This window comes from Gavialis gangeticus, unplaced genomic scaffold (assembly GCF_001723915.1).
Source record: "Gavialis gangeticus isolate Ggan-Ray unplaced genomic scaffold, GavGan_comp1, whole genome shotgun sequence".
Lineage (NCBI taxonomy): Eukaryota > Metazoa > Chordata > Crocodylia > Gavialidae > Gavialis > Gavialis gangeticus.
This window is the reverse complement of record NW_017728994.1, coordinates 49,658,673-49,679,782: the sequence shown is the minus strand read 5'-3', so window position 1 is coordinate 49,679,782 and position 21,110 is coordinate 49,658,673. Positions and strand designations below refer to the sequence as shown.

The 21,110-nt window shown below is 43.8% G+C and overlaps 1 protein-coding gene across 1 annotated transcript in view; it reads right to left on the bottom strand.

Moving 5' to 3' along the window:
• The window catches only part of LOC109287189 (VPS10 domain-containing receptor SorCS3), a 541,768-nt gene that overhangs the window by 376,740 nt on the left and 143,918 nt on the right, over positions 1-21,110 (bottom strand). The window contains exon 3 of the mRNA XM_019502155.1: positions 16,232-16,299. Within this exon, the coding sequence (XP_019357700.1) occupies positions 16,232-16,299 (68 nt within the window). The remainder of the gene's footprint in view (positions 1-16,231; positions 16,300-21,110) is intronic.

Here is a 21,110-nt window from a genome sequence, read left to right as displayed (position 1 = left end):
GGAAGACGGGTGAGGTGAGCATATAACAGTTGGTAGGAGCACTGCACTGCATACCCAAAAGAAAACAAAATTCCCAATGCCAACTTGGAACCAAGCCTACTGCCACCTCTGTTTTGTCTTGAGCTGCTGCTACACAACAGTGGATATTTCTCAAGTTATTTGAACCCTTTTTGCAATTGGCTGCACAACTGCAGTGCAAATGGTTATGCTGATTACGAAGTTATTTCCCATGCACACACATTGGCATGTAATAGAAATGCATGTGTGTGTGTGTGCATACATGCAAGGTTGAATTTGCCATATTAGCTTTAGCCTATATTTTTTGTATGCATTCCTTCTCATCTGTTGGAGATAATGGTACTAAAATTTTCCATGGGATGTTTTCTCTTTACACTATTAGGGGCATATTAAATGATGTAATGTGGTCCACTGATTGCTGACATGTTAAGGAAGACATGACAATCAACCAGCCTACTTTAAATCTTATGTCTTAATAGTTGGACCTACAACGTTGGGCCACAGTTGCAGCTGTCAGTATTCTGGGGAGAGGACGATGACCCCATAATACTGCCAGCCCACTGCTACGTACAGAAGGTCCTGAGATGTAAAGCCTGCAAGGAATTATAAGGAGAGAAAGAACATTTCCACTTTAGCACCTCTAAAATAAATGCATGAGAGCAGTGTTCATTACTGGGCTAAATGCACCTCTGACATCTCCCATCCCCTTCAGGTACATCAGGTCTCAAGGTTAGAGGCATCACCAGTCTCAGGGTACGATCATGGGATCCTTGTACTCGAAGAATGGGCCCTGGGGTCCCCTGTATTTCACCCACAACTACCTTAATATGCCTGATTTAGGTTCAGTAGCCAGCACTCTCCTCCCTCCAGAAGCAATGATCAATGGTATTTGCTGGCCAGACAGCCTTCATAAAACAAGGGACCGTCTCATTGTTCTTAAGATCTTACAGTTAAGCAGTCAATATGTACTCCTGTTTCTCCCTACAGCTTGTGACTCCCTGACAGCTGCAACCAGGTCCTGCAGGACCCAAGTCCATGTTTCATGACAGCTTGTTCTCCTGCTTCAACCTCTTATTTCAGGAAGTCTTTTGAACTCTTTAATGTTACACTGATCTCGACTGCCCATCACTTGGCCAGTATCTTGTACCACCCCGTCACATGCGCGTTCAAGCCGATTCTCTAAAGCTCTTGCATTGCCTTCCTGTTTGCTTTCCCACTTAAGATCCACTTCTGTGCTAGGCTATTACATTCATTCAGCAACGTCTAGCAATCCATCTTGGCCGTATAGTTTTACCTCCTGCTGATCAGGTTGTAGACAGGATCCACACTATTAAAATGATGAAGTGTCGGTATTCTCAGATTATTCTAGCACAGCTCCAAACCTGCCATAGCCCCAGCTTGTACAACGCTGAATGCCTTCCTCTCCTGCTGCAATCACTTGGCATGGGTTAGGCCCTGAGGCTGTAAAGATCAGAGACATTTAGGCAAAGCTTGCTATTAACATTTACAGATGCTGCTCCATGAAATAATTGGTCATCAAAGACCCAGAAACAAGCCCTGATAGCCTGACTATAAAACAGTCATTGTAATCTTTACCATCTTTATACACGGACGGGAGTCCTGCATGTAAAAATGTATTATCCTCTTCTTATCTTGGCATTTTATGGGAGCTTTCATGTTTATTTCTTTACTTTTGGTTAGGAACATATTCGGAAAGGCGGGCCTGACATATTTTGCACATGGGGAACATCTGGCAGGTAAATAAATCAAGGACTACCTTCTAGGCAGAGGGAATAGAAGCTGTTTGTAAATATTATTTGGAGAAGTGACCATTTGATGCTGTTCACTTATTAACTTCATTAGGAGTCTTAATGAATGTACTGCAGCGATAATGAAGAAAAGACCAGACTGAGATGAAGATGGAAGGACTTTTTTTAACAATGTTTCTCCATCCTTCCAATTATTTATAGCCATTATAAAATGGCAGTGTACTTGGGGGGGGAAAAATAACCACAGCATAATAAAATCCCAATATAAAGAGACACAATCCCTGTTAAACTGCTCGATTCTACCAGTCACTGAACAAAGCAACGAAGATTTATATAATTTGGTGCCAAGCTTAATTGGGGGGAAAACGAAAAAGTCAGAAGGGAGAAAAAATAGAAAGAATAACTCACTCAAAAATAAATAAATCATATTGTCTGGGATCTAGAGTCTAGGTCAAAGTCTCTGGTTATACTACAGAATTTGCCATTGAATACCAGCTTTGTGCACTAGGATCTCAAGATCTGTTGACTTCTACAATATTCGTGTGGCACTTGACACTCATGGAGATAACCTTGGTAACATGAACCATATGGAAAATGATAACGTGTTGTGTGCCTGAGTCTTCAGGCAGCCAGAAATAAAAGCAGGGAGCAGTATGAACTGCCCTGTTCACCTCCATCGGGCCTTCACTGGGGAAACTGCAGAAGACACTGTTTTTCCAAGATACTATCAAGTCTTTTTTTTTTTTACAATGGGATTAGGCAGTTTGCTGCAACCAGGTGTCCAACGTTTAATTTTAAGCATCCTCCCCTGCCAAGAAGGTATTTATGAGAACCAAGAGCCCAGGAATGGAGCTAAGAGCCTGGGGGCAGGGGGGGTTATCACCCTCAAATATAACGATTTATTAATTATAACATTGGTGCTTATTTCCAGCAACAAAACTAGAGGAGTGTCTTTGTGGGGGTGGGAGGAAAGGCAAAAATGGAATTTAACGTGACTGAATGAGAACAGATTACCCAGGGATATGGTCAATTCTCTGTCATCTGGGGCTTTTAGCTCACTATCAGATAACTTCCTCAATGAAACCAAAACTCAATGGGTCTAATGCCAGAGTTGCACTCAGGGGGTTTCTGTGGCCCATGGTATACGGGACAGTGGACCACCAGATCATAAAGGTCCCTTCTGAAGCTACATGACACAATACACCAACACTGCTACAGCATCTAGGGGCTGTTGCTAGGAAATGTGGTGCCACTTGACATATCCTCGTCAAGACATGCAAATACTCTGGTGATGGGTGTTAGCAAAAAGCCCACACCTGGAGAGGCCAACCCAACCACTCTTCCTAAGGCAAGCCAGAAAATAGGTAAGGAAATATAAGTTAAAAATCAGTTTTATGTACAAACCCATGTCTAATATGCGTAGTCTAATCTATTCTATACTGATTTTTTTTCGTACTGCCTTCACAGTATTTGAGTGCTTTCCAGTTGTTCGTTAAGCAGCATGATTAATATCTGGCTTGTGTGGTTCATTACCTTTCTGAGCCTCTTCCCAGGGGAAGAGACGTGCACTATGCATTGTTAGTGGGGCGGGGGTTGTCTTTTACATATATGCTACGTGTCTAGGCTGAAGAAAGGAGATTGAAAAAGTATGCCATGAGCCCGAAGTGCAAGATTTTCACGTCTATAATGGTCCTGGGAGCCTGGGAGACTTCACTCAGAGTCAGACTGGCCTCTGAGGCAGCACTAGCTCTTGCACTCTTGCATTGCCATGGAGAGGCTTAAAGGTAAGTCCCTAGACCAGTGCAGAGGGCAGTGTTGCTGAAGACATGCAGTACCTAAAGCAGATCATCCTTTCAGATGCTAGAATGAAGTCTTCTCTCAAACCAGAAAAGGCAGAAAGCATTGCCCATGAATGCCCATGCCTGGGCATTTAAGATCTGCAGGGAAACTAAGAGGAGTCCTGAGCTGCAGGATACATCCACTGGTCTTGAGTACAAACACCCCCCAAAGAAGACTGTGCTACAACTGATGTTCCTTCAAGGTACTTTCTTCTGGATGCCAAAAATCCTTGCAATTTACTTGGGTCAACTTCTATCACCTGTTCTCACTCCCAAGCTGATCTCATCCGGAGACATCACATCACCTTCTCGTAGCTGGGTCCAGTAAGAATAAGGAGCTGCTAACCACTCTCCAAAGGCAGTTTGTTGTTTTATTTTCACTAAATGTAGAGACCCTGTTTTCAGGCAACTGTAAAATGTCTATATACACAGGTTGTGACCAATAGAGATACAACCACTCTATCTGTCCATGAACAAATGCTTTCTTCCAACATATTTATTCTGCCTAGCTAAATTCCTCCCGCCATTTCTATTACAGGCAATATTTTACCCCATGGGATTCGTCTTTATTTTCTCTTCCCAGGCTATTTTGCAGTCATACCTGCATTTCAGTGCTAAGTGCCTGTAACTCATTGTCCACTACTCTGTGCTTGTGTATCATTTTGACTTGCCCCTTTGACACTACTGCAATAAATACAATTAATATTAATGAGTAAAGATTGACTGATCAATCTAGAGCTCTTTGGGATTTTTCAGACATCATGTTATTTCTGGTGTAAAGAACTTCTTTCCTGTATGCTTGTACGTATGAATCTTATATGGTGTCCATGAATACTGGCGTGTCTACCTTTGAAACATGGCCTCCATCCATATTAATGCCAGTGAAATTTCACTGCATGGCGAAGAGCGAGCAGAAAAGGACATCAGTGCGGCCAAAACAAACCCACCCTAAAATGCGATTCTCGGCAGAAAGTTTTGCCGACTTGATCCAGATCTAATTATAATGTGAGATGAGACAGCTCCACAAAGGAGAGCTCTCTAATGACAGCAATGGAATTACCACTCCAAATGATATATAAAAAAAAAGAGATGGAATAGCCAATTCCTGTTAACAGATGCAGCTCTGCTGATGCAGCAACAGTAGCAACACCCATAGGATCTGCAACAGCAGGTTTTGGCTACAAACTCCCACCTGAATGCTATCGTGCTGCTTTTCTTTAGAAGCAGGCCAGCAAAGCACTACAGACACGCTGTACCTGAGATTGCTGGCAAGGGGATTTCAGAGGGGCTGTAATGCTTTAAAACATACTGACTTTTGCCAAGCCTTGTGCCTTGCCAAAGGCAGCAGATCAGCCAGGCTGTCAAACGGAGGACCAAGTTCAAGAGAGCTCATTCAGAAGCAAAAATTTCCTTGGATGTAGATAAGAGGCTGCCACTCACCTCCCTGGCTGCTGAAAGGTTGAGGCATAACACATGGGCATTTGTATTTAGGTTCCATTAACTAAGACAGAAGACTAATTAATATAGCAGTGTGTGTGCATATACATAAATGCTATATTAAAAAGTCTTCTGTCTTAGTTAGCAGAATCAAAACATGGGTGCTCATGTAATATAACCTAACCACTCAACACTCAGAGGTCAGTGGTGCCCCTGTATCATACATGTGCATGTATGTATGTATATGTATACATATGTGTATCTGTAGGTGTGTGCATAAATATATATATTTACAGCATATTGCTAGTATATTGCTATACGTATATATACACACACGAGTGTACACACAGATATACTCACATACACACATATAGATATATCAATATATAGATATAGCATAGCATAGCATAGCAGGCTTTGAAAGTTCTGGGTTCAGCTTCCCCATCCGCAGAACCGGGACACTGGTGGTGCTCTGGGTCATTAAAATTTCATCTTTGCTACAGGGTAACTATTGCTCCATTGTCCACAATTAAGATCCTGTGAAAAGGACCATCTTCCTACAGGGCTAAAGGGATGTGCAGAGGCTGAGATTCCAGCTTTGCTCACCTTTAAAACTGATTTTGAAATTCTCAGACAAGACTTGTGTTGGCACTTACTTCCCTCCTGAGTGGGTGCATCTACAAGTGCAAGTTGGGTAAAGAAAAACTCCAGAGCAGTTCACACTGAAGTTTCTTTCTCCCAGGCTCAGCGTTTACACATGCGTCCAGGACTGCAGCATGTTAAGCCAGGGTGGATCAACCCCAGGCTAGCAGGGCCTGGGTAGTCAGCCAGATGGTGGTGTCAGGGCTGACTGGGGCACAAGGGTGCTGCAGCAGGCAGCCCCTGCACTCCAGCACCCTCATGCCCCAGATAGTCCCAGGCACCGTCGACGCATGCACTGCAGCTGCCTAAATGACTCCACCATAGGATAGTACTTGTCCCAGTCAGTACTATCCAGCAGCAGAATTAATTAATTTATGGAGCCCTAATACGGGCGCATGTGTAGACAGTGATACTTTACTGCAGAGCTAATTAGTCAACTTGGTAAAGCATGCATGTAGATGTCCCCAGTGTCCCCTACTCTGGTCACATGGACTAGGAGAACTTGAGATTTGGTGTCAGGCCATGATGCAAGCATGTTATGCGTCTGACAGGGCTTGCTGAAAAACAAGAACTAAGTTTTAGAAAATAATTAAAGGTTTCTATTTTTCTTGCTGTCCAATGGGAACCAAAAGCAAGACCTTTGACCATTTTTTTCCACCAAAAAAGAGGGAGAGCGCTCCCAGAATAGCCATTAGTCCAGGGCCTGGGCACTCACCTGAGATGTGGGAGAGACAGATGCGTGTACCTGCTTTGCCTCATGTCAAGTAGGCACTTCAATTTGGGTCTTCAATAACCCAAATGAGCATTGTTCTCTCTAGAAACATCCCCAGTCTCTCCCTCTCTCTCCTCATTGTGACCAGAAATTATACTGGGGCTGGGAAAATTTCCATAGAAATTTTGGTTTTTGACCAATTAGCATTCCCCAACCACAAAATGCTTTGTCAGAAAAATTCCCAATCAATTCTACTAAGAGGAACAGCCAAATAATCCTATCCAACATGCAGTCATGATAAGTACTGTACAACTGGCCACTTGCACGCCCATTTCATGCCAAAAAACTCTCAAGCAAATCCACATGGAACAATCAATGTCTTGGACAAAACAAAAAAACACTGGGGGCTACTAGAGGCGAATGCTTGCATTTCAACAGACTGATGGGAAGGGCCAGGCTCTCGTGCTGTGGATCTGGCATGGAGGGAGATGTGTAGCACACCTGGACCAGCCAGCTACACTTATATTTAAATAAATAAATTTAAATCAACATATTCGGCATTCATTTTCCATACTGGTTAGTTCCTGAGGCAGAACTTGCTTCTAGCCAAGACCCGAGTCTTCAAAGTCTAGAGGATATGAAAAAAAAAAAAAAGAAGTGTACTGAACAGGGGTGGAAAGCTTTTAATTAACAGCCTAGCTAAAATGCCATTACGATCTGCAGTTTTGTTTTTATTAATTCGCTCGGATTCAGCAGGAATTCCACCAAGGAATAGAGAGGAGCAGATGCAGGGGGAAGCGCATTAATAAATCATAAGTGTCATTAAAATTTGTAAACTAATATCTTCTGGGAAGTCTTTGCAATTAGTCTCAGGGCTTTCTTGGCAAACAAAAAATTAATACATCCAAAAGGTCCATGTTTTATAAAATCGCTGTCCCACAGAAAGGTCATTGATAGCGCAATTAGGCAACAAAACAAATGGCCCAGCCAGCAAGCTTGACTGGTGAAAGATGAATGAATTTCATGGAATGGGATGGGGGAGGCATCTTAATAAAGGAAACGGAGCTTGGGTCTGCACATCTGCAAGTAGTGCGCTGAGGAAAGGACCCAACATGTCCACTGGGTCACCTTCCTGGAGGTGACAAAACAGCTGCTACATTTGCGCCATGCTGCTGCATCCTTCCATCCAGGACGTGCCATTAGCCTTGTTGCTTGTTGAAAGCAAGGGGTCCAACGAAATGGATTTCATAGATGTTAAGGCTGGAAGGGACCTCGCGAGATCATCGGGTCCAGCCCCCTGGCCAAAGGGCAGGAAGTCAGTTGGGGTCAGAGCACCCCAGAAAGATAAAGCATCCAAGCATCTCTTACAGGTATCCAGAATCAGTGCTTGCACCACTTCTGGGTTGGGGGAGAGTCTATTCCAGACTCTTGAGACTCGGACAGTAAGACTCTGAGTCTTACCATCTGATTAAGATGGATGTTGAGTCTGATTATTCCCCACGGAGAACAGTCCTGTACAGGCTAACATGGGTGGACCCAATAGGATGTCACAGGGTCATGCTAAACCCTACAGAAGACGACATAAAAATAAGATTTTTGTATTTTCAGGGGAGAGGGGCAGGGCATTTCTGACGCCTTCTCTGCCCCATGCCCAATGCTGTGGGATCCTCAGCTTGTTGCTAGCTCTATTACTATAAGTGTATATTATTATTATTGCTACTGCTATTATGATCCTTATATTAAAATAAAATAATGATGGTGCAATTTTACCACACACTTACAAAAACAGAGCCATATAATAACAGCACTAGCACTAGCTGAAGAGTGTTAGTGTTGGGTGCTGTGCAGAGGAAATCAGACCGGCCCAGCCCAAAGTTCAGTGGACAAGACAAATGGTAAAAAGGCCAAAAGTAGAGGGAACAGATGCACCTGCTTCAAGGTCACGCAGAAGACGACACGAGGAACAAAGCTAGGAATAGAATCCATGTCCCCGGCCTCCTGGCAGCATAAGCTACTCACCAGGGTATTTAAAATTGTAGGGTAGGGCTAGAAATCCCTACTGCATTCAGCAGGACAGTACAAAAAAAAAATCTATAGAAACATAATCTTTTTTCTATTACATTTAGTCACAACTTACATTAAGGATTTGCTTATAAATCGTTTATAGAGTAGATATATTTTACCAAATATTACAAGTATGTTATAGAAATGACTAGTATGTGTTCTGGGTAAGTTTAAAAATAAATTATTAGGAAGCTTTGTAGATTATTATAAGGCACAGTTATAAACAATGTACTGATGCCCTGGACCTTATAATTATGGGTTTGCAGCTTATTAAATATCTGTTCATCACTTATTGACCAACAATCAATTATTTATAAATGGAAGCTTAATAAACTACGGCCATAAACACAGTAGGACGTTTCTGCGGCACGGCCTTAGAAAGAACGGAGAATGAGCCAAGATGGAGAATCACATTTTGTGACTCTTTGAAGGATGTAAAGGACCTAGAAAGGGGGGGAAGATTTAGTGTAGTGCACGCCAGTACGGTGTACTGTTTGTAGGAACATAATAAAGAAAGGGGAGAGTCAAGCTAAATACTAAAAGCATGCAATGTGTTATACCTGTGGCACAGACTGTTAAAATTAGTGAAAGTTTGACCTTCTGGACTTCTTAAAACTAGATCAATGAGAGCTGGAGAAAGCGTCTTGTAGAGAGAACAATGCTGCCCCAATACGGAGATGGGCCGTCTGAGCGAACAGGTCTTTTCATTGACATGAGATAAGACAGAGCACTACGTTTCAGACAACAGCTGACAGAAAGCTCTTGCTCCGCACAGTTAATTTGCTGATAATCAGTGGGAAGAGAGGAGAGAGAGAACAGAAGTTGAGCATCCAATTATTTGACATGTATACAATCCTTACACGCTTTTCAGAGTTTGGTGCAGAGCAATTGCAGGGACTCTGTAAGACGAGAAGGTCCTTTACCCTTGAACATATTTGTAATGCTCCTAGCTCTAGAGTCTGAGCACCATGTATCTGGTTTCCCATTAACGCCACCCCTGCATGCTCAGCACAAGTCTTCTCCTAGACCAGACGCACTGTATTAAGGATCCAGGCAGGTGAATAACTTACCCTTGTATTCCAGCTTCTTGTCGCAATGCCCTAATGCCTGCTGTAGGAAATCCATGGCCAAACCAACACAGATGCCAAGAGCCTCCCCTACACTGCACCCCTAAATAAGCAACATGAGGAACACAACTCATGCTCCAAAACCACAGGCCTTGAGCCATTACACCCGGAGAGGGATTCCCACCTGACAGGTTGCAGCAGTAAAGCTTTTATCCTCCTTACAGAACTCACAGTTACAAAGCTACTCATCTCCTTATAGCAGGGACCACCTTTTGTTCTGTGCATGTAGTCCTGGTCTTCGGTTGCAGGCCAGTAAGTAATAGGACAGTGCAAAGAATTAATAAGAGCAAAGGCACCAAAGTTTGAACAGCCTGGGTTCAAATCCAGCAGAAATCAGCAATGCAGTATCACAATCGGATGGTTCGTGCCCACCGTTCATGGCTGGCTGATCAGGGAGAGAACAGAAAGACGTCATCAGAGAACAGACCCCGCTCTTTGTGCCATTGTCACAAATTCCACACGAGATGCAGCACGGGGCAGCGCTATTGGTTTGAAAACAACTGCATTAATTTTATGCGTGAATACGATCCTCCAGAAACGAACGCACATTTGGAAGCAGCAGCAGCAGCATAATGCACATTATTAGTTTGGTAATAAAAAAAATTATACACAACATTATAACAGTGCCAGGGGATGTAATCTGGCCGTGATGGCTGTCAGTAGGCTTCGTTTCAATTCAGCAGACTGAAGCAAAACTGCAATATTCCATTTAAAGATGTGTAAACATGGATTACGGTCTGTACTTTGTAACCCAAGCGAGGTGGGTTTGAGATCTTGGTTCTCTTCAATGGACACATACAATTCCCACATCATCGAGCAGTTATCGTGCTTTACGGCCAAAGGGAGAGCTGGTATTTTAAGGGCAGGCATACAGCTTTTCTCATCATGGGAATGAGTTGCCTATCTCCTGAACCCTCACAACCTGCCAGCAAGGAGGCTAAACCTGAAGTGCATGAGCTAGGTTTCCTTAAAGAGCCAATTTGCCTGGTGACATCCTGCAAGCAGTCCTACTGAAGGTGGTTTTTGCCTTCCTCTGTAGTGGGCAGCACAGCCCTCTACCTGGGATCTCTCGAATGTCTATTAACAAGGTTCACAGAAGCAGGACAACGGCTGTCATGGTTCCCCTGCTTTACCCGTGGCAGGTTAAGGCCTTACATCTTGTATCGTACCAGTGTTGAAGCCAGTTTTACAAAGAGTTTAGATTATAGGTTGTATAGGGTGGTTTGGATATGGCTGATCCTGACTCGGGCAGGGGGTTGGACTTGATGACCTCTGGAGGACACTTCTAGACCTAATTCTCTATGATTTTTATGAAATCTGGCATGTTGATACTGTATTTATGAGTGACCTGGAAAAGAGTGAAAGCCATGAGAGCATGCAGAATGAAAAAAAACCAAAATATAGTGTTATGCTGAGAGGTGCTCACAGCTTCAGGGCATGGTGGAGGAAGGGATCTACAAGCCCAAGATTTGGAAGCAGCTATTAAGCTCATCCCAGCAACAACCAGCGGAGGACTTGCACAAGGCAAAAGGCAAGTTACAGCTAAACCTTGTAGGCTGGGAGGTTCCCAATTGCAAATGTAAGCATACGTAGGTGGGTTTTCTTGCACATCTTTGTCAAGAATCAGAAAGCTTAGAGAAGTAAAGGGAATGTAACCCTGAGAGCAAGCAGGAAAACAGAGCTCCTTGGGCACAGAGTTTGCAGAGGTAGCAAATTTGGGAATATCAGCTCTGATCAGGGGAAACAGGATGGTGGGCACATTTCTCACAAATAAACATGATTCTGTCAAAAAAAAGACTTGAACCGTATCAGTGTTTTCACCATCAAATGACAGACATGCTGCAAACCCCAAATGTGGGTTCACCAGTCGGGTCAAAATGGGTAACTGGAGGCAAGATAGTCAAAAACTCCAAAGGAAGGATACGAGGAACTCCACGGGGACTCAAGAAAGCTAAGTGCGAGGCACTATGATGATAGATGAAATTCACTGTTGACACATGCAAGATCCTGTACTTGGAAAGGACTAATTTGAACTACTCCCTATTGCTTAATTACTTGGTTTGTTGCAGTTGCTGCTTATCACGCGGATCATAAATATCTCCCCATTAGGTTGTGCTCTCCTGTCTCTTGGATGCGTTGCCCTGTTGTCTCCTGCCTTACACTGGGATTGAAAGTTCCCTTGAGGTGGGGACTGTCGTTTTGCCTAGCACAATACAAATAATTATAATAATTCCTAGCTTCCAAACCAAGTGACAGCTCTGAAATGAGACCTGGCTATCATCCTAGCTAGCTCAATAGAAATAACTGCTGAGTCCACAGTTGTAGACAAAAGTAAATAAAAATGGCAGGCTACATAAAGAACGAAAGAGCAAACACGGAAATGATAACGGTGGCAGTTGTACAACTTTATCTGGAATGCCGCATTCACTGCTCGTCACCCTCATCAAAAACGATACAGAAAAATAATAGGATAGAACCAGAAAAGAGCAATGAAACTAGCAGTGAAAAATAGTCAGAAGAAGAGGACCTTCCATATTAAAGGAAAGACCGGGGACATTTATTGGATAGATGGACACTGCGGCAGCATACACCATAAAAACACAGTCCAAAGTAGTTTCATCAGATGCCTCTCTTTACTCAAACACAAGAGCAGAAGCCCATTAGCTAAAACTGAAGGCAACCAACATAAGGTGGCTTAACTGATGAGCAGATTTCTTTATAGTCCACATTTATTTTTATCATGCAAAATTAAGCTGGAGCTGCCACAAAAAAAGATCAGAGACTAAAACTCAAATTAAAAAATTGACCCGTATCTTGAGATGATTATAGCTGCCCTATTTGCTTTAGATAGGGTGGGGGGAAGAAACTAGAAGTGATATAGACCCTCACATGTCAAGAGATTAGCCAAGCGTTGATTGGATTGTTCCTCCCTTCAACATCAAAAGTATCAGGTGTCATTGAAAGACAGAACACAAAAGTATTTTAACTCTGAAATGCTACTACATTGTCTTCTGGAAATGATCAAGTGGATCCCCCATTTCACATGCAGCACTAGATCTTCCCTTTTCCACAAGCACCCCGGCTGGTGCATGGCCATCGTGGATATGAATCCTGTCTAGGGAAACCAATGTGCACGGGAAAACGGGAGTGTGAAGTCCAGAGCATTTCAGAATCCAAATCTTTCAGGTTTGAGGGGTAAATGTTCCTGTTCCCTTGTTTTCCTTAATGAAAACTGAACATCCCCAGGGAAAACAGACCGATGCTTAGCAAAAAATGGTGGTGTGTCATAAAAAAGCAGTTGGCCATTGATAAAATAATTACGATGGAAAAAATTTAGCCACTCTACTAAATATTTACCTCAGCGATGAAAGTTTCCACTTCCGCTGACTCGAGAGTTTGGCAATGAGTGGGTTTTTCTTGCACCTTCCTCTAAAGTAAATGGTGGTGGACATTTTCAGAGGGTTTCACGCACGAACCCCGAGACAGGTCTCTTAGGGCGATGTCCATGTTCTGCCTTCAACAGCCGAGTAGCATTTCCTCTGCCTCAGTTTGCATCAGGCTGATAGACGAGGCAATTTCCAATGCGAGTAATTCTTTTTTCTATTTTTAATTACACTCAGGCTGCTTCCTTATTGATCTACTTGTCTTGGTATTTAGATGTAGGGATGAGAATCTCTCTTACATTGCACTTCAGCTTTCCATTAAAAGCAGCAGCTCTCATGTTATACCCAAGGACCAAGAGGAAATTCAGCGAGAGTTTCTGATGCACGCAGTGTCCTGTCCCGGCATCCCGAGAAGCTTCAGTTCACAATTTATTGCCATCTTCCACAAAAGCCATTCTTCTTGCCTGGAAACAGCCACATTTTCTGAGCAGATATAACAAACTCCTCCTATTGCTTAGGTAAGCAATACTATTCAGAGCACAGAAAAATCTGGCAATCCTTGGACATGAAACGATGACATTGTTGTGACAGCAAAGTATGATATAATGTCCTGAGACAAATTAGACTTCACCGAGGTTAGTCATTCTCCACCTCTCCTACCAACTTCACTGTCCATTATTAATGAAATATTTTAATTCATTCAGTCAGAACCCACAACTTTTTGCAATGTTGCACACCCGGCAAGGAACCAGACTCCCCCTCTCTGCTGTGAAAAGAGAGGACTAAAATGGTAGGGATTTCACAAAGCTGGCTATGCTTTTAGCATGTATCCTTTACAAGAGCTAATACCCATGTGGGAACAATTCAGCCTAAATTGGTAGGTAATCCCCTATCTTCCCCTCTCTAAAAAATTCCACGAAGAATACCACTATCACCTCTTCACAGGACTCAAATGCTTCTGTGATTTCTCAGCATTAGGGCCGGATTTGCCAGCTTGTTCCATTATTTATGCAGAGCAGACTGCATGGTAATTATGTTTAAAGTATAATCACCGTGTCATTTGTTCTTGTTAGGTACAAGGCAAAAGTTTTCAAGGCTTAAATACCTTGGAAAATACAAGGTAAGTGGAAACGGCCCTGTTCCCGCTTATTAGTCGTATGGTTATTTATACCTTTGCAGATTACCATGGTGCGGTGCAATTAGGCCTCGGAGTTACCATGCAAATTGAGAACTTTCAAGAGCTGTTATGAACAATTAACCCCTAGTGTATGAACAGACTCTGCTGTGTGGTTATTTCCCCGTTCAGTAAAGCTCCAGAAACACTGCTCCAAAAGAGACTTTTAAATTAACTGAGAACACTAGAAGAATAAAGATGTCAAAAGAGCTGGGCAGAAAGCGAAGAGTGTCTGCAAGGGGGCATCAAATCCAGAACTATGACGCTATCATGGGCTAATTGACAGCTACAACAATTATCCGCTCTGCAGGCTGAACAATAAACCCAAGACAAAAGGTAAAGCAAATGACACATCAATGTAGGGCCGCGGCCCTTTAAAATGTTCTTGTCCCGCTGGGTGTATATCAATGAGGAACTCTTGGCTTTGTTAAAGACGATTCCTTTCTTCAGGACAGGTGGGATTTAAAGAGGCATGATCCCCGGGGGGCGTAAACAGCAAATTGGTGTAATTGCATTCACAACATCAGCAAAGGATCCAGGCCCCCACCTTTACAGACTGTGCATCTGTATGCATTTTCTACACGCACGCGCTTTTAAGTACCATATGGTGCAGTTCCAGGAGCCACAATCCACCGTCTTGCATACTGACCTAGACATGACTAGCAGAAGGGAAGCCGTCTCTGCAGTTTGAGTCTGCTGAGAATTCAACGTGCAGGTTTGGCAGGGTCAGAAAGCAACAGAGATCAATCAAAAGCCCGAGACTCCCCGTACGCCGACTTGTGATCCTTCAGGTCAGTAGAATAGACGCATGGTAGAAACAATCTGAACACAGGGCTGGAACCCTGGAAACCCCAAATTCTCAACTCGGTTCTCTGCTTAGCTCCAGCCATTTGTAAAAAGGTCATAGTAACCTCCTGTCTTACACGTAGGCTTAAAAGGGTGAGTAGATGGAAGACGGTTGGGATGGTTATGTACCGTATTTTCTCATATATATCACATGCCCCCAAATAAGACACATCCCCTGTTTTGGGAAAGCAGAAAAAAAGATTTTTTCCAGCCACAACTGAATGCCTACTACAAGGGACCCCAACTGCAGTAGACGCGAGTGTGAAAGGGTTAACACTTTCTGACCCTGAAGGGTGAACTCTGCCCCTCCCCTCCCTGAGGAGCAGTACAGCAGCCATCTTGCAGCAGTGTCTCCATGCTTCTATTCCAGGAAAGAAAGGGGTGGCGGGGAATCAACTTCCCTGCTTAAAACAAGCACATCCATTTTAGATGGCTGATTCTGGGGGGAAGGATGCAATGGGATGTAAGTAGATATGACAGTTGTCCGCACCATAACCATGCTTAGCTAGCAAAAGTTCTCTAAACAGAAGAAGCCAATTCATAGGCCTAATGAAGACAATAGAAACCAGGAGGACCAAGAATCTGACCATTATGTGAGCCCTTCAGAGCAGGACTGGAAGTTATGGGATATATTAGCTGTAAGTAGGTGGGATCTCGTACTTAATTAATACCAGTTACCACATTTATACTGGTTGGTTTGCTATGTCATCCCCAGATACCTCCCTGCTACCATTGGTCAACTTGGCTGACATGGTAAGACTCCTGTATGTAAATGCTTCTGGGCACCATTGCTAACTGCTTAGTAGCCATATCAAGCGTATCCAGCTAAGATCAGGCCAGATCTGGGCTCGGTGTTGCACAAGAGTTTCCAATTAAAACAGAGGCTTTTATAATCCATTTCACAGGTAAGCACTAGCATCTCAGGGAAGATAAATGACTCATCAGTGAGTATGGGGCAGAGACCAGAAAAGAACCCAGATTTCTTATATCCCAGGGAAAAACCCCAACCAGGACCCCATTGTCCTTGCAAACGGAGCATTCAGAACTGTATGTTTTACCAAGTATCCTCAATCCAAAGCAGCATATTTGTCAGCTTCAACTTCTTTCACCCCCAGGAGACTCACTGAAGTTCTCCTTCTCTCAGCCACTTGGCATACTATTTTACATGAAACACAGCAAACCACTCCAGACCATTTGCTAAGATTGCTATAATCCGCTTACCTCCAAAGTGAGCTTTCGGTAACACTCCCCAAGTTGAAGTCATAGAGCTTCGTCAGAATGAGAATCACCTGGGAGGGGAGAAAAAACAAGAAGAAAGAGAATAGAATTTTTCTTTAGATTTTGTAACAATGTATGTTGCATCTGAAATCACCCAAAGGAGAGCTTAGCATTTATCCATTAAAGTTGAGGTATTATAGGATCAAGTTAGTAAAAAGGAAAATCATTAGCTTAATGCATCCATGTAAACAGTAACGTTTATTTTAATCCTCAGGATGTTTTGCATTTGAAATAAAACATGCCAAGAGGAATTAATTGAGCATTGTTTCCTGACTTCCCTCCATCCGTAGTTAGTTATTCAAGGGCAGGGTTGAAACCAGATGGACCTGGTTAACTAAATGTCCTACCCAGAAGCCACACTTGACTTCTCACCTCTTGACGACCAGAGCAGCTTGACACGGACCCTCCTCTCGTTTGATGGAGCTGCACACCACGGCCCCAATCCTGCATTTGGGTATTGTTATACTGAGCTCTCTTGTTTCCTACAAGACTCTCTCTAGATGCAACAGTTTGTCCCCCCTCCAACCCTTGGAAAGTGGGAGAGCCAGAACGCTGTGGCATTTCCAGGTCTACCTGAGGTTGCCACAATGTTCAGTCAGAATTTAAGTCTGCCAAAATTCAAGCATTGATTTAGTCCCATCTCATCATGATCAGAGAGACCCCAAGGTCAATGGGACCACTGGGGTCTGATGACCCCACCCTGGGGTCATCTGACCCCAGCGCTCTTGCCTGCCTAGGCAGGAAGTCATACTAGATGGTCTGTTGAGAGCCCTTCTGACCCGAACATCTATGAATCTACGGACTTGCATGCTAAAACTGAAGCAGGTGTTCACACCAAGTACCCTGAAAGGAAGTCAAAAGGTATAGTTGAGGCTGGTAGTGGAGTTCCCATCCCTAATTGCTCCTGCAGTTATGATGCTGGTCTATGCCTGGTGCAGGTGTGATCCCACCAGGTGATGTTATTCACATACCAGCTAGCTCTACTTTCTCCCACCTCCTCGGTCCCCTGCAAGATCAATTGCTCCTGCAAATACTTCAGACCAAATCCAAAGTGCAATTTCAGTAGGATTCAGATGCCTACAAAATATCACAACTGCCTCTCCCTACGTGGAGCTGGACCCAACTCTGGAACATGGCATTTCTCTGATTCAGGTACCTCTACTTAAAGGGCCTGCTCACAGCAACAGCTCCACATCATTATTTTGACTTAATTGTAGACAATATTAACATTAAATAATATTAAATTAAATAATATTAAAATGTCAACTTTTTTTCCCCCATTTGTCAGGGTTCAAAACCAGGCTGATTATATTTTATGTTCAGTTTTGGGCATTTTTTGTAAAGAAACATTTTATTTCCTGGCCAACAAAAAAAGGTTCTTTCGGTGATCTCTTCTATTGAACAAACACTTTGTGCCCAGAAGTTGTCTAACATTGGACAGAGTCCAGCCAAGGGCAAAGAAAATAGTTGGGGCTGAGGCACATGATGTATGAGGGGAGGCTGAGGGACCTGGGTTGATTGAGTCTGCAGAACAGAAGACCGAAGGGGATTGAACAGCAGCCTTCACCTCCCTGCAGGGGGGCTGCAAATGGGATGGAGCTGGACGGTTCTCGGTGGGGGCAGATGACAGGACAAGGAGCAATGGGCTCAGGCTGCAGCAAAGGAAGTTGAGGCTGGATATTAGGAAAAACTCTCTCCCTAGGAGGGTGGTGAAGCACTGGAGCAGGTCACCCAGGGAGGTGGTGCAGTCTCCATTCTTGGAGGTGTTTAAGGCCCAGCTACACAAAGCCTTGGCTGGGATGATCTAGTTGGGGATGGTCCTGCTCTGAGCAGGGGGTTGGACTAGATGACCTTGGCTCCTGAGGTACCTTCACACCCTCATTTTCTATGATTCTGTAACATCGCTCCCATCTATGCAGTTGGTCCAATAAAAGATGGTACCAAAACCTCCTTGCTTTCTGAAAATGAAATAATGTATTAAATTAATAATAATGTTTTCTGTAAAGGAACAAATGTAATCATTTGGATAAAGTTCTGGGAGAAAGTTCACAAAAAGATCATTTGAAAGTTTTCATTTTCCTTAAAAAGGACCCTTTTAAGTGGAAAAAAAAATAAAGCTTTAAATCTATAAAAAAAAAAAAAAATGGTCATAATTGAGAGCACGATGCTCAATGGCATTTACAGGGCTATACCCTTAATTTAGTTTCAAGCTGTTTAAAGGCCACCCAAGTTGATGAACTTAAGGCTGAAGGAAAGATGCAAGTGCCTACCAACATCCAGGCTGCATCCCTGGATTACTGACAGCGTACTGAGGGGAGAGAGATGGCTAAACCCCCAGGGACGCTGCACACATACTCCTGAGGCCAGGGTCCAGGTTACTGGACCAGGGATAGATGTCCCAAGTATTCCTCTTTAACCACTGTGATGGTTTTTCTCTTTCTCTTGCCCCTTCATTTCCCCAAGGACAGAAATGAAGGGGAAAATAAAGATTTGCAGACTGGGCAGGGTACGCAAAGAAGCAGTCGCCAAGCAGACTTGAGCCAGCCTGGGCAGGTCTGTGTCAATCTCTGCTTACAGCACAGAAAGAAGAAATGCACCGCTCCTGCCGGAAATGAAACCGTGCCAAGGCCAAAGGCAAGAAACGGTGCCCGGGCAGTGGGTTGATTAATGGATCACAACTCATCGCCACACGTCGGCTAATAAATGCAGCAGAGTTGGATCCCAACTTGGTCTCAGGTGTCTGGTGAAAGCGGCTTATCTTTTAAGATGCATACTGCTATCCCAGATGATGCTCTTGGAAGATCCTCAAATCAGGCTGCATAGTCGGCCCGTTGATGGGATGCGCCTCTAGCTATCCAAGAAGTGGTCCTCTCCCTTGAGATCCTGAATCGATCCCCACAGCAGCAGAGGGTTGTACTGCCAGAAAGCCTGATCTTCCCCGGATGCTCGATAGTGCTATTTTTCTAACAGTGACATGCCCTCCCCGCTCCCGCCTCCAGTTTTAGAAGTTCCTTTGACTTCAGCAGGCGCTGGATCCGCTCCGAAATGTATTAGAATAATTAAGCCTCAGTGTCCTGGCCAAAGTCCAGCAGGATAATTACATTCTGCCTATTTACATCCCTCCGTAATTTCAACTGGAGGCTGCGTGCTTATGCAGGGCTCCAGTCCTGACATGGCTCTCGCTGGCTCCTGTACATAATTCATCACTAGTAAAGCTTGCAAATTCAAAGCTAATCCGAGCTACGCGGGAACGGGCCAGGTCCATCTCTGCCACCCAGGTGTAAATCCCCACTAAAGTGGTCACCATTAGTGGAGCTATTGTAGATTTCCAGAAACCAGGAGCAGAATATGGCCCTATCATTGCAGGCGACTGAAAGGCAGGTTACAAATGAGAAAAAGCAAAGCAGAAATGTAAGCGTCCTTTAGCAGTTAGGCGTCATATAGAGCCCTGGAAATAGGAGAATGGCTTGAGGCACTGGTAATATAAAAGAGTCACCTGCGACATGTCACCCATACAAATCACACCCCCACCCCTATGCTGCAGTGATTTTATAGACATTAGGGCTGGGAGGGACCTCGCAAGATCAGTGGGTCCAGCCCCCTGCCCAAGGGATGGGCCTGTACTACAGCCACAGGGAGGTAGGTCCTACCCGCTTTTGCCCATGAAACAAGCTACTTCAGGTTGAATATATGTAACACCTACAATAGACTGGGCGCTGAAAACCCAGGGAGAACTGGAGAGATAATACACAAACCTCTGAAAAGGAATAGCTGTGAAAATCCCTTTCACCATGACATTGCCTTATGATACTAAAGGAACAAATGAAATTACCAAAGCATCTGGTTAAGACAGATATCAAAGGCTGGAAGGCACAGATGGGATTTCCCAGTTTGTTTTCAGGCAGCCTTTCAAACAGCCCAGGATTTAGCCGTTACTTTTAAAGCGTTTGCAAAGTAGTCCAGCTGAGCAAAAACTGGACCTGCTGTCCTGCACCAAATGCCAATGTTTGCTCACCGCTTCGCACCCCAAATCAAGAAAAAAATTGAAATCTCTATATTTATTTTCATGGCACAAAAAGTTACATGCTGCCTATTGACATGGAAATAGCCTACACCTAAAAAGATGATAGATGTACCAACATTTGTAAAAGTCCATATTCACAGAGTTCCCTCTTCTCTGTTTCTGCTACCGATATAGAAATTGCGTTTCAAGTTAATTCAATGAAAACCTACAAAATGCGCTCCCATGGGGTTGTAGTTCAGAGGACTGATAACCCCATTTTCCCCTATAGAACAAGCTCAAGGGCCAGACTACATTTCCCACAATGCAACTCAGTCATGAGTAAGTCAAAGCGGGTTGTCCCGTCTCAGAGCCCAGCCCAGAACAGAGAAGAGGAACATAAGACCCTCACATTGCAATTCCCATGAGGCCCTTCAATCCCAGAGGCATATGCAGTTGAAGACTGAAGTCCGTAAAAAGAAGACACCTAAAATGAAATACTTAATTCTGGTCCTCATAATGGGAAACTGGGAAAGAGATCGCAAAAAATCAAAATTGTCGCACATGTTGTGATTCTGCAGAACGGTGTTATCTGTTGAGAAGTCATTTGGATAGAAAATCCCACCTGGATCTGGCAAGCAGCCACACCACCACAACTCCAAGCCCTGTGCCTCTTCAGGATGAATAACTTCTGTTGCAGTCTTGCTAAGTCATCCCACTCATGCACAAGTGTCCTGTTGTGCCTGGCGCTGTAGAAGTGGAGAACAACAGGGCAAGGCTATTGAAAAGCCTACAAACTAAGAACATATCTCCACGGACGGG